Source organism: Halictus rubicundus, chromosome 9 (genome assembly GCF_050948215.1).
Source record: "Halictus rubicundus isolate RS-2024b chromosome 9, iyHalRubi1_principal, whole genome shotgun sequence".
Lineage (NCBI taxonomy): Eukaryota > Metazoa > Arthropoda > Insecta > Hymenoptera > Halictidae > Halictus > Halictus rubicundus.
The window spans coordinates 5,193,852-5,207,900 of record NC_135157.1 but is presented as its reverse complement, the minus strand read 5'-3'; the positions used below and the strand labels follow the sequence as shown (position 1 = coordinate 5,207,900).

General features: G+C 39.3%; 2 protein-coding genes across 3 annotated transcripts in view; both read right to left on the bottom strand.

Annotated features, from left to right (window-relative positions):
- The window catches only part of LOC143357184 (serine/threonine-protein phosphatase 4 regulatory subunit 1), a 218,602-nt gene extending 210,746 nt beyond the window's left edge, over window positions 1-7,856 (bottom strand). The window contains exons 1-2 of the mRNA XM_076793468.1: window positions 7,709-7,856; window positions 7,584-7,625 (exon numbers count right to left, since the gene is read on the bottom strand). Coding sequence (XP_076649583.1) covers window positions 7,584-7,625; window positions 7,709-7,715 — 49 coding nt within the window. The 5' untranslated portion in view covers window positions 7,716-7,856. The remainder of the gene's footprint in view (window positions 1-7,583; window positions 7,626-7,708) is intronic.
- A 152-nt stretch (window positions 7,857-8,008) lies between these two features.
- LOC143357078 (RING finger and SPRY domain-containing protein 1) lies at window positions 8,009-12,948 on the bottom strand. 2 transcript variants are annotated; one of them, XM_076793281.1, is made up of 12 exons: window positions 12,737-12,948; window positions 11,981-12,253; window positions 11,292-11,908; window positions 11,047-11,212; window positions 10,781-10,963; window positions 10,623-10,689; window positions 10,405-10,545; window positions 10,199-10,314; window positions 9,967-10,110; window positions 9,678-9,895; window positions 9,339-9,599; window positions 8,009-9,245 (listed from the first exon to the last, which is right to left on the bottom strand). In XM_076793281.1, the coding sequence occupies exons 3-12, from the start codon at window positions 11,504-11,506 to the stop codon at window positions 9,158-9,160; spliced, it is 1,599 nt and encodes a 532-aa protein (XP_076649396.1). In that variant the 5' UTR covers window positions 11,507-11,908; window positions 11,981-12,253; window positions 12,737-12,948; the 3' UTR covers window positions 8,009-9,157. The 2 variants fall into 2 exon arrangements, with proteins under 2 accessions (XP_076649396.1, XP_076649394.1); XM_076793279.1 differs by lacking the exon at window positions 12,737-12,948 and having other exon boundaries at window positions 11,981-12,470.
- Window positions 12,949-14,049: the final 1,101 nt, after the last annotated feature.

Sequence of the window (14,049 nt, the reverse complement as noted above, 5' to 3'; positions counted from 1 at the left end):
GTTGCTCGCGAACCGTACGGAAACGACCACGCGGATTCACCAGCGACAAAAACGCCCGTCTTGCTTTGGTCGGTCGATCGCTTCCGGGGGAAATCGAATCTCGTAATTCGTTCTGATCGATAAATCCAACGGGGAGAGAGGGGGTAGGCAGACAGGTTTTTACACGGATCGTTCCTGTCGGATCCGGAGATCGATCCCCGGGACTGGGTCGTTTATCAAATTCATCGGCGGTGCTCGTCGCGGGAAAACGTTTTTAATTAGCTGGAACTGCGCGAATCCGGGGGAAAAGGAACGCGACGAGTAACCGGGGAAAAGAAGGGAAAAGTTCGACTCGTTATCCGCTACGATAAGAGGCAGGGGTTCGAGGGGAGTCGGAGCCGATGGAGAAAGGAAATCGATACGGAGGAAGAGAGAGAGAGAGAGAGAGAGAGAGAGAGAGAGAAAGAGAGAGAGAAAGGTTGAAGATGAAAGTAAAGAGAGGGAGGGGAACGGATAGAGAGAAGAAGCAGACACTCGCGCTCGTTTCTCCTTGCTCTTTAGTCACGGCCTCGTCTTTATGAATGGGTTCGCTCGTGGCTTACGAGGAATCGTACTATCTCTACTACCACTACTTTCTCGGTGTCTCTCTCTCTCTCTTTCCTCCTTTCTCCCCCGCTCTCTTTCCCATCCTCTAACGGGGTGTCAGACACCGTCCTTCTCGGAGGGAGGGTTACTGCAAACCCTTACAGAGAGCCAGCGACAATGGAAGGCGGCCTCGAATCGATCGTATTACCTCGCAACCGCCACCGCGTCCGGCGTCGTCGTCGTCACTGCCGGCGTCTTTCTCTCTTTTTCTCTCCCTCTCTCTCTCTCTCTCTCTCTCTCTCTCTCTCTTTCTCTCTTCTTTCGCGAAGATCGTAACGGTTACGATACTCGGGGAACGGGGGAAAATATTGCGGGGAATTCGTCGCGGTATCAAATCTCGATTCAGCGGATTCGAAAATTTATCCTCATCCCCGGATTCCTGTCGCGCACGGGACACGCGAATCGGTCCGCGATGCAATCGACGGTGAGTGAAAAATTACGAATGGGGAACCGATGTCGAGGGAGAAACGATCGTCCGGAGTCGTTCGAAACGGACTCAATCTGCTCGCGGGATTGCCGGTCCGTTTTTTCACGAATCCGGCGAGCCGGAATATCGCGCGGCACGAGCGGTGCGCGTTTCCCTCGACAGGGCGCGGCTGGTTCTCGATCGCGCTTCAGCATCGCGACGGGAAGACGCGAAGTAAGAAGACGGAGACGCTGCGCCGCACAGAGAGAGGGGTCGAAGGCCGAAGAGCAGGGCGGATAGTGGTGGTGCGTCGGGTGGAGCGATCGAGACGAGGGCTGCTTTTATCATTCGTATCGCGGGCCTGTTCCGGATCTCCGAAGACTTTAAAGTCCTCCGGAGGTCTGTCCAGGTTTCTGTAACGTGGCCTGGCGTGGCGGGGAAGGAGACAGAGTAACGTTCCCGCGAGCGCACGAACACGTAGCGGAATAAGAACTCGAGGGGGGACGACGAAGAGGAGGCTCCGCTGGTTGCGAGCGGAGACGAGGGAGGTCTCGACGGTATTCGAGGAATGTCATGTAATAATCGGGCCGCCATTCGAGCGTCCGTTTCGACGAGAGGCGGCGCCACCGCTCGGCTCGGCTCGGCTCGGCTTGTCTTTTGACGCTGGCGCTGGGACGCCAGGGGTGAAACTTATAGGCTCGTTCCCCGAGCGCCAGCAATCCTCCGATAACGAACTCTCCGGGACGAATTGGGTTGAAAGCTTTACGGGATTGGATGATTTTGGAAATGCTCCGTGTTCCCTTAATCGCCGACGGTTGAGCAACGTTTTAACTTATTGGATCGGGAACGAAGGCAGCGTCGAAGCGTCGAGCTAGCGTCTGCTCGACCGACGATTATCACTTGGGAAAGTATGTTTTAAAACGTTCCGATGGAAACCACCCCAAGTACTACTCGAACCACCGGCCAGTCCAGAAATTACAAAAAGTCAGCTCGGAGTAGTACATGGCCCGACGGCCACAATGGACTAAACGTTTTCCAACCCCTTCGAAATTAGCCGAGACGACCGATTTACGACACCCTAACCAACAAGTACCGTCACGCTCGCGGGAATCACAATAATAGCGCAAGGATCCTTAACGAGATGCAGCATCTTCGACTAAAGAGCATTAGGAGAGGATATTCCTGTCCCCCGGTGACCTTTGACTACGCTCTCTCGGCCGACGGAAGAGAACGAGACAAAGAAAGAGAGAGAGAGAGAGATGGAAATGGGGGGGTACGTAGGGCACTTGAAGCAGAGACAGGTCGGTACCGACCGACATGAACCGACGCCGATCCTTCACCGCATCCGGTCTTGGGATTCGATTCACGCGAGCCGGAGAATGTGCTCTCGTAGCCTCGAATGCGAATTTAATAAAGAGAATAAATCATTTTAATGTAACGCGCCGGCACGTCGCTGCGAAACGAAGGGGTGACGAAGCCAAGGGGGTAGAGAAATTCAACGGCGCGGGGCGGTTAGCGTGGAGGGGGTTGGAGAACGGTAGGAAAAAAAAACCGGTATTTTTGCGTCGAGCACGAAGGGGTGCATTTCGTTGCGATTATAAAAGCCGGGCAACCCCCGGTGTGTCTAGACGACGTGGCCTCCTATCAAAAACAGACCACCGAACTGAAAAGGCTGAAAGGGCAAGGAACTCCTCACAATGCCAAGAAATTAAAGTTTCTCTGTATATCCACCTATACTCGTACTATGCCTCTTCCTCTACCCTGTTCTCTGTCTCTCTCCCTTTCTTTTTTTCGATCCGTCTACTGCTCCTATCCTCTTGCTCCTCGCCCATCGTCGATGTCGCGCGCATCAGAGGAGAGGAGAAGAAGAAAGGAAAAACGAAGAGGGAGAGAAAGAGATCACTTTGCCGATAAACGCAAACAGAATGGGGGGCAACGTACGCGCCAGTTAAAGAGACAGGCTGCTGCACTTTTTTCTTCGCGGCGAATGTTTCGCAAGGTCTCGCAGGACTCGTAACCTGTTGAAGTTCGATCGATCAACGACTGTGCGTCGATAATCCACGCGATGGTACTCCACTATTCGCGAGAACCCGTTGATCTTGACGTTACCGATACGAAAATGTCCTCGTCCAATATTCTGGCTTTGTGTCACCACTATCGCTATAGTGTATCTTCTAAATGAACGACTAAATGATCTTTTGCTCTCCATTGTCGTCCATGTTTAATCACTCCAAAATGGCAAATTATTTGGCCTATAACCTCTCCTTCAGATAAAAAGGTACTCAGCGTCCCCCTGAAAATCTATCTGCCTTCCTTTTTTAAGTGAACATATAGAAAGATGCAGTGACAAACTTGCGTTATTTAATATACTGTATATATTATTCCAACGCCTACAGGAGGGAGGGGGTGTATCACCCACTTTGGAAAGTACTGCATCAGAGCAACCAAAAACTCCTTCAAAGCATCTAAGATCGATTAAATTAATAGTTTACGAATTTCTTTATGGTTCTAAAAAGAATGGCGGAACTATTAGAAATTTAGGAAACCCTATTATTGGAACCAAGGTAATTTGCGTGTGCCCACTGATAATATGCAATCTGAGCCGTTAATGTTGAATAATTTTGTGCATTTCTCATCTTTCCTGAGTCGTTAAGCTTTTTCCGTTCCTCGTTGTCGCAGACAATTCCTGCCGCGACGCGGCACACGTAAAGTACCAAATAAAGCGTATTTCCCCTTCTTTCGGCGCCTTAAGGACGCGGGCCCGCTGATGTTAATAATCTCTCCTATCGAGGGTGAATAAATTACTTCCGCATCTGCATAGACGTTCAGGATTGGAAAGTGATTAATTTTCGTTTTCCTCGAACGGCCAGAAATCGGCATAGCAGATGCTTATCGGCGACCTCGCACAGGTTCCTTTTACGTGAGTAATCCTTTACGATTCATGGCTCGCGTATCCTATATGATGACGTGCAAAAGCAGCACGTGACGCACCGCTTCCTGATTCATACTTCCGACTCGACTCGGATCCGGCTCGACACGATCGTCGATTTAACGGGCGTCGAAGTTTTTTACGAGTCCCACGCCACACGATCTCGGCCAATCTCCGCCCGATTTCCACCCTGTCCCGTATCCGCAGAGGGATCGTCTGTGTTCGCCGTGCAGGAAACCCCGGGGTATGATGCTCGTTTGAAAGTCGGCTACCGGAGCATCGCTCTCTTCGATCGACTCCGTTGGTCCGCTCGATGAAAGGTAGTTCGACGAAATTTTCGGAGTCCGACATATGGCCGCGGGAGCCACGGTAAACGATAGTAATCAGTCCCGATTATGCAAATTATTCGGTGACTGGCTGTGACTGCTAGCGGGCCGGACGTTTCTAGGGTATCAATGAATCGTTCTTTTGATCCGCGCAACAATACCGAAGGTATTTACCGCTCGCCTCGCAATCCTTGACCGGCTACAAAGAAGCTCTGGCCTCGCGGGGACAATTTCAGCAGATCGAATTCGTTGTATTACAACACTCGTCGATTATAAACATCGCGCAACGAACGTGGAATTACCGATAGGCGGTGTGACGCGTTGAATCGAGGGACTCGTCAGTTTCAATCAGAACGCGTCGCGCTTGTGCTATTAGCGACCTGAACACGGGAAGGCACGAATAACTTAAGAATAATTGGGGAAAGCGCAAACACCACATTTTGCGATCAAAATCCGCGTATAGAACCGTTATATTAATACATGCTTGATTAAAGGATTGAGATTATCGTCGAGCAGCATGAACTGGACTCGATAACACCATTACTATCGTTCCACTCTGTGTCCAGGAGTATTTAGTCTACATTTAGTCCTACAAATCGTAAATTTGTACCGTTTCTTTCGTTCAGAATTGGAATCCACGAAAAATTGTTGAAGAAACTATTTCAATACGACGCACGGTGATCCTCTTATCTTAAATAAGAAATAAACGTGTTGCACGAATGACTTCGTAAAATTGACACTCATGAATGTATCAAGTTACGTTTTAATCTTCACTGTATTTTGATCAACTCTTCTAACAACAACGTAAACGGTAATTCTTCTGACAAAGATGGTACAGTTGAAAATGAAAGAAAAATTGCATCGGGATTCGTCAGTGTTTATTTTATTGAGCTCCATAGTCCAATCGTTATACAAAATCATGCTTCATATGTTTTAGTTTTTAATACGAGGGTATGAAAAAAAGTGGAATATGACTAAAATCGTAAGCGAAATGAAACTGACGAGTAGGAATATAGTATCGTGATCTATGCGATTTAAATCGCGCGCCGTTGCTTCGAGAATCAAAGGGCAACAGACCGAACGTTTTTCTATCTGGCCACGGTGGGAAATATAAGCGAACCAAGCTGATAAACAACCTCTGGAATGTTAGATAAAACCGACTAGCGCCAACTACGAGTTAGTTAGCAGCAACAGTTGGTGTGGGTGTTTGTATGCTGTGGATCAAGAAAGAAAGGTGGATGTCCTACATCGGTAAAACAGTGATTTTTGTCAGTCCCTCGGGATCCACCGTGAACGGATAGCAAGCATTCTACGTATTTCCTTTTTTACGACCTTAAAATCTATCTTTAACGAACAGTTGATAAAACGATCAATTATCGAAACGTGCGTAACATGCGACACTCATTATACTTTACTATCTCAGTTCTCGATTAAGATGACATGTACCGCGTAACAGAGTTTTGTATGAAAACACTTTCTGCTCCTTAATTTCTTTATTTAATCAAGTAGGTATTATCATCATGTATAAACCTTTTTCAGCGACGAACGAAATTTATAATTGAATTGATTTGGCATCGTAGGTTCCCGCCATTTTCAAAATATCCATTCGTCTAAAGATTGATCAAGTATGACATAAATGAATGTGGAGCACTACTTGAATTTCACTTCAGCAGTGTCATTCTTGCAAACCATCGTTTATTGCATCCCCATCGAGAATTAAAGGGTTTTACGTTACCCACGACCAATAATTTCACATGCACCAATCCCAGTAAACATGTTCAAAAGTTTTCGTACGAATCTGTGTCGACACTCATAATCTGCTTCCGTTTTGTGTACGACAGATGGCACTAGTAAATAAATGGAAGTCGAAGGATCAGTAACCCCGATGGGGGAATAACCGCGCATTAACTCTTTGTTTACTTGAACCCTCTGGAATACTTTTACTGTACCCGATTTGATCGATTTTACGTTTCTGCGTGTAATTTGCATACACGTTGTTTAGGTTAGGAGCCGAATGGAACTGTCTAATGCTAGCAAACCGATCTTTTCAACAAAATAATCCCGTCGTTAGAAGTTTTAAATAACAACAATACTAGATACAATACTCAATTGCGCAAACTGGCAAATGTTAGTTGAATCGATTGTGTGCCTGTTGTACTCGTATCGATATATACAGTTAGGAACAAAAGTATTGGCACACCTGGCTTTTAATTATAAAAACGCAAATAAATTAAGGAAAAAACATGATAAATATTAGATTAATCTTTCGTATTAGCTACTGGATACATAATTTTAGAATATTACAACAAATTTTATATTGATTAACTACAAAAGAAAAAGAACAATAAATTATACGTTAAAAACAGTTTTCATGGAAACAAAAGTATTGGCACGCTTATAAGTTTATAGTATATCATTATTTATTTTGTACAGCTAATATTTCGCGTGTATTCCCTTAATGTTTACAACCGTTTTTGATCCATCTGGCATGAAATGCGCTAATTTTTCTGTAGTTTCTGTGCTTATTTTATTCCATTCCATTTCGTTTTGTAATTAATTAATATAAAATTTGTTGTAACATTCTAAAATTATAGGTCCGGTAGTTATGATTAATAAAAAAAAAAGTTAATCTAATATCGTGCTTTTTCTTTCATTCATATACGTTTGTATAAACGAAAGCCAGGTGTGCAAATACTTTTGTTCCTAACTGTACGTTGACAGGCCCGAATCTCTTTTACGTTAGCAAGATAATACGTTGGTGAACAGTGGTGACCGCGTGCCGTCGGTCATGTATCGAAAAAACTGCGTGAATGCGTAGACGAAATTGACGAGGAGCGACGAGGAAAGAGAAACAATGCGGGAAGACGCAAAAGCGATCGCGTGCCCTTTTTCTGTTTTCTTCTCTTTTTTCAGGTTGCGGTCGAGGTAAACACAGCACGGCACGTTTCGTGGCGCCCCCTAACTGATAAAACGCCATCGAAGCACTCTCGTGTCTCTCGCTCGCGCGTGTGAGAATCACGGCATGACATACGGCTCGCAGTCAAAACGAAACGTGACACCCGCTGAAAGGTGTCGGAACTACGCTGTCAGGGATAGGCATTGGAGTCGATATGCCGATATAACCTCAAAAGTAGACGAGATAAGACTTATTTAAAGGAGCGTGAGTTTACGACCACGCCACCGCCACGCACGCCAGACACTGGCATGCTTCGATGGTGGGGCCACCGTGCCGAACGGCCGACCCCTTCCGCGAACGTTTAGAAACCACCAAAAATGTATTTCCATTGTCAGTACTCACCATCGTCTGAGTTGACCAGGTCTTTGTGGATGTCGGACATATCTGAAACCCACAAACACCACGGGTTAGCTGAAAATCCCTCGTGTTTTCGGGCAGCCTCGTTCGATCCACAGGCACTCACTCACCCGCCATGTTGTAACAAACTGCAACGCGCCCCGTGGCCACGCGTTTAACTTTTCTGTATCGAGAGATCGTTTCCTTAACACTGTCCGTCGTGATATCGATATTGCCAATTTTAATTCTCGTTTCAACGGCTCTTTGAAACGGGAGCACTGGAATTGACCGTTGCGCGAAACCATCTGTATCTAATTAACGCGGAAATTGCAATTAGGCAAGAATAACTACCGCAGACGATTAAATCGTCTGGAGGCTTCCTACAACGACGAAATGTTCAGTCGAGAGATTTAAAATTGCATATACGATAGTACAGTTTTCAGCCTTCGGATTTATTTCTTCAAATTTCGAACTGCTTTTGCGTGATTCCGAAATTGATGATGATTACAGTTTTTGTCTATTTTGTTGTGATTAACGTTTTTTGGAACGAGAGTACAGAAAAATATAGAGCTACATGTGATTTATACATTTAATACATAAATAGTATCCTAACATTTAGGATAGGTTGTTATGAATCAAAATCAACAAAGTTCTTAGAAAGGTTTTGCAAAGTTATACATATGATAGCATTTTATGTCTTCACAAGAATTGAATAGGAGCTTATATGCATATATAGTATATATAGTACTATATACAGTATATATAGTACTATACATAGAACTATATAGTATAGTATATATGTATACATATATACATATATATTTTTTTTTTATGTATATATATATTGTATAATGTATATTCTCTTTTTTAAGTATACTACAAGATATCAGTATTTTGCAGTTTCCTAAAAGATAAATCTTATTTTATAGCGCAAATTTAATTACTTGCTTGTCAGTATTGACAAGTACAGTTAACAAGTAATGCAGACTTTCATAATTTAAGAGAGAAGAACCTCAAGTTCGTGGACAAAATATTTTCTACACATTTGTGAACCAGTCACAAATATTAAATTGGAAATATACAACATACAGTGGTAGCAATTTAAATGTAAATTGCAAATATGTTTTCTCAATGTCTACAATGTAAAAAAAATATTTTAATTTCATTTTTATTATTTTACGTTTGATGTCTAATTAAATGCAAATCGTGTATAGGCAGAACTTAGTGAAAATAGATCGCACAGCCGACAGACGTGTGGCAACATTTCTCTGTGATGTGAACTCGTAGTATGTTAATTTATATATTACATTTATATAGCCGAAAGTAACGTACTCAATACACCTCATAAACGTGATGCATTTAAATGTAACTGTACTTTCTGTGACTGATGTGAAGTCCTTCTCTTGATTTAAAATACTGTATTGTAAGAAAACAAATGCACATAATAATATAATGATATCCAGTACACGATGCACCAGGTGTGTTGTTGCTGTGATTATCTTGCGACAGTTCCTGAGAATTGTGTAATATGAAAAAGATAGTGGAAGAGTATTAAAACGTGCTGGTATGCTAAAGTGGTGTCATGTATTATCTAAAGCTACTTCTTCAATTGTAGCCCTGCACATTGGACACTCTACAAGTTGAACCGAACACATTTGGCAAAACCCTCTGAAAGAATTTATGTTTATATTTGATGTCAAGTATACTACTAGGCAAAATAACATCTAAGTTGAATTTATAATCATACATATGTATAATTACCTGTGATTGCATGGTAATAATCTTACTGAAGCTCTTTGGTCAAAACACAATGTACACGAGTCTTCTCTAACACTAAGTTTTCTCAGTTGGTCTAAGTAAATATGTCTAGGAAGCACAACCTTATCCTCTGGTTTTAAAGAAGCATAATCATTGAATTTTTTAAATTCACGATCTGTAGGAGGATATTTGAATGGAACGTTTCCAAAATTAAAAAGACATTGTTGGAATGACATAAAACTGGCCGCAGCAAAAAATCCGGATCTAAAATATTTGTAATACGCACTGTAACATCATTTATTTTTACGTTAAAAAATCTTTAATTAGAAAAAATTTGCATACCTTACTGTTTTGAAAACTTGAACACATGGTTTTAACGGTACGCCGTTTATAGAAAATACTATTTCTAATTTGTTCAAGTCTAGTAGACAACCCAGAACGTCACCAGCTTTCCAAGATGGTCTTTCATGATGTTTTTCACTCTTCGCATTATACCAAATCAGTCTACGACAACCATCATAGGCCAAGGAAAATTCATCATCACCTATGCCATACCCCTCCTGAACGTATATTGAAAGAAAGTACTTTCTACATAGGTTTTAAATATGTACATATGACTATAAAATCTTACATGATTTAAAAATGTGCTATCCTTCGTGGCCCAACCAATTTGCATTACTCCTGCAGTTATTAGAAGTGTTTCATAGTACCAAGTGCCAGAATCCACTTGAAACGTACATCTTACGCTTTCAAATGAGTATGCATCGCATCGAGCCTAAAATTGCCATAATAGACAATAGTAACGAATTATAATACAAACAAAATTTTTCTGATAAAACATATATTGCCTTGATTAAACTCACTTCTAAACCATTAGGCGATATCTTCAGGTACTCACTTACATCCTTCGTGTTCAACATAACATTAATGCCAGACACATCAACTGAATCATGAGAATATTTCCTACCTTCCATCAAAACTAAAATAATTTGATTATTTGCAAATATTGCTAATTATTTTTTATATTCTTTTATATTATCATATATAGTACAAGTTTATAAATACTTACATAAGTTATCTAAACACCATTGTGCACAAAATCCTACTTGTCTGCGTACAGATTGCGTTTCTGTTATCCATTTTTCCAATTCTAAAAGTGGATTAGGTTTTTCTGCCATTAAACGTTTTTTAATGGTAACTTTATTTTCACCTATTAAAATATAAAATTCATTTTACTTAAAATAACTTAATATAAAAGTTTGCAGTATTATAACAGTTATTACTCACTTGTCTGTGCAAATTTTTCCAAAGCAATTAATGAAAATAATACCACGTAAGGATCGATATCTTCCCTCTAAAATTATATGAAAATTTAAAATCTACAAACATTTACAAAATACATCTTATGATGTTATTGTGTAATAAAGTCTGTATGACAAACTTACAAGAATTGAGACAAGATAGTCTAAGGTTACATCGGATAGAATTGCAATACTGCTAGGACCAGCCAATTTTTCAGCTATACAACCCAGTACCACACAAATATTACGTTGTTGAGTTGCAGTGGTTTGTACATTTCCAAGTTTTTGATAGAATTGAAACATACGCGATAATCTTAGAACTGATTCCTAAAAGATTAAATTAATCTTCTTAGCAAGTCCAAATGTAAGAGATAATTAACAAAGATGGAATAAAAAAAGTGCAAACATACCTTCGATGGTAATGGACAATCATCCAAGAGAAGAGTAATAACTGAAGGGCCTAATGGGTTATGCATGGGAATAACGTTAACCATTGAATTAATTACTTGTATCCACCCATCTTCCTTATCAGCAATTATGTGTAGCTTTAACATTGCTGGTGGTGGTTCTTGCTCACTACACAGACAAACATTGTACGACAGCAATTATACACATGAACATTTACATAGATCAATTGTTAACTCATAATACTCACTTATCAACAAGAGAACCAATCACTGCTAATGTTTCAAGTACCAATTTGTCAATATTAGCAGAATTTGGAAAATTAAAAGCTGCAGATGTTACACTACCAGATGCAGCTGTGCCTACATTTGATTCAGAAAATACAGTACTTTCAGCTTCCGCATGGTTCTGTCCATTAAATACCTCATTTACTTCTGGTGTATCTTTACCCAAACAATTGCCCATTCCCACAATTTATAAGAATACTTTTAAAGGCTTTCTATCACATATATTTTCTAAGTGATATTCACACAATTAAATGACATGTGTATTATTAAATATTACACCCAATGTAATAAAGACCAATTTATATATAAAAACAATGACGCTATGTATACAAATTTACATTTACATGTATCTCCATAGACATTGAGTCTAAAAAGAAATATTAATTTTGGTTGCTGAACATATTAAAATTATACCACGTAAAATCATGCTTCCTCATCAGAAGTAATTAAAATTTTTATTTACATTCTTGTGATTTTGTTCACTACTTTTAAATACATGGATAAATATGATTTAAAGAAAAATATATAACATATAAAACTCAGTTTACAATTACAGTTGTTATTGGTTATAAGAGCATAGCTGAAAAAGAACGAAAGTTTAGTAACAATTTTTTCAATAATTTTGTGGGTCATATATTTAATTGTTACATACTTGCTTGAAAACTGTCATTTGGTTATGTTTTCATAAAAGCCGAACCATTCCATTTAATTCTTTATATACCTTCACGAACCATATTCTTTATACAACGGATTAGAAAATCGTAATCATACTACTCTTTTATCAGTCGAATACGGATTCTGACGTTTTCGCACACTTTGAATCGTATCCTTTAGGTTATGTTCTTCATAATCTTCAAAACAGTAATCTCAGCATAACAGGATACACGTACTATAGTATGCCACCTTTCACGTGAAGTGATCAATTCTAAATCATACATAAGATAAACCTTTATACGTCAGCATTCTTTCTATTTTACGTTTATTTAATCAATACCATAAATACTTGTTTAAAACATCACAAAGTTTCGTTTAGTTGATTTGTGTATTGAATGTTGTATTGAGTACATTTTATAATCACAAATTCGATTAAAAAATTTTTAATCAAACTACAGCAATCTTACAAACACAGATAACATATAACAGTATTTAAAACATTACTGATAAGAATAGCTTTGATACGAATTCCTTACAGATATATATATTTCTTGAATGTTACAAATCTGCAAGACAAAATTTACGTTTTCTGCAAGAATGTCATAAAAATGTTTATTTAGTAAATGATGATATATATTTAAATAATAAAAAAAATTTTCATTGATGTTGTTTATTTTCTTCTAATCTGTTCTTACACGAAACAAATTGAAAATATTATGAATGGTTTTATAGCATATAGTTTGTCGAAACTTACAAACTGCATTTTTATGTGCGCGTAGCCTTAATGAAGATGTCGTAAGCAGTCAATAGTTATTATTCAATCAATAAAAATACCATTATTAGAATAATGAAGAATAATTTATATCATTGGAGAATATGAAGATCATTGGAGAATAATTTACGTTAACACGATAATATGTATTCATAAAATTAAAATCACTGACTATTCGCGGTCTGTCTGGTATACCGATAATCGAAATAGTTATCACAGACGAGGTATAGGAATCATATATATCGTCTGCACGGAGAATGTAGCATTTGATGATAATCGATGTGGTTCCGTGATGACTCGCCTTTTCTTATTCCTACATCTCGTCTGTAATATTAGTTCCACAATATTAGTTCCGACCGATACGGTAGGATGTGACACAAAAATGGTAAGGGGGCTCTAGAGCCCCGCGGATGTGAGACAAAAAAATACATTGGGTGATTGGTCTACTTCTATACCTCGTCTGTGCTGGTAGTCTTTAACAGTAATGAAATAGACTTAATTTTAAGTCTGTGGTATTTTTATTGAATTATCGGTAACGTCGAAAGTAATGCGGAAATACTACGATTAAACGGTAAAAGATGGCGCTACAATGACGATTTATATTAGAAATGTGATATGTTTATAAAAATTTGTTGTTATAATAATATATTTATTATTACATTTTTCAATGTATATTAATTCAGATAGACGATATTTCATTTTTATTCTTCAGGGAAAAGTATTTTGGTAAACGTCAAGGATCTAAATTGTAAAAGAAAATATTTCAAATTTATGAAATTATTTTATACTTTTTTTAACGAAGGACGTTTATTAGATGTTTTGGTAAAACATTCTTCATTATATTTGCAGCCAGCTAATAGAATTTTACTAAAGCGTTTACATAAATTTAAACGCATCACGGATACGCCCCATCTTCACATTTATCACAGATGACTAAGCTCTATCGCTGTTAGTGTAATTTATTTGTTAAATAGTGTCCAAGAGTGGAACTAAAAATACGTAGATAAGATGTTTATTCATATACATCGACGATAATCGACATACATATAAATCAAGAATTGAACGATTCGTTGATCAAATCTATTTAAATATTCAAAGATCTAGTGGACGAGATAACAAATTTAAATCGCAACCCGATGGTAGCTTGAGATAACGGTTTGTAATATTTTTGGCGAAATTGGATACGAGAAGAATCCGATGGTTTTCAATGACACCCGTCTATAAACGTTTGCTGTCCAAGTTGTAATAAAAGAAATTTTCAACTTGGCTCCTTAAAAGTTCCTAATACTAGATTT

Excerpts from the sequence above, each read along its gene's own strand:
- LOC143357078 (XM_076793281.1), bottom strand. The coding sequence starts at position 11,506 with ATGGGCAATTGTTTGGGTAAAGATACACCAGAAGTAAATGAGGTATTT. Across the intron at positions 10,964-11,046 it reads ATTGTCCATTACCATCGAAG|GAATCAGTTCTAAGATTATC; the intron begins GTATGTTTGCAC and ends TTAATCTTTTAG. Across the intron at positions 9,896-9,966 it reads ATAGCACATTTTTAAATCAT|GAGGGGTATGGCATAGGTGA; the intron begins GTAAGATTTTAT and ends ATATACGTTCAG.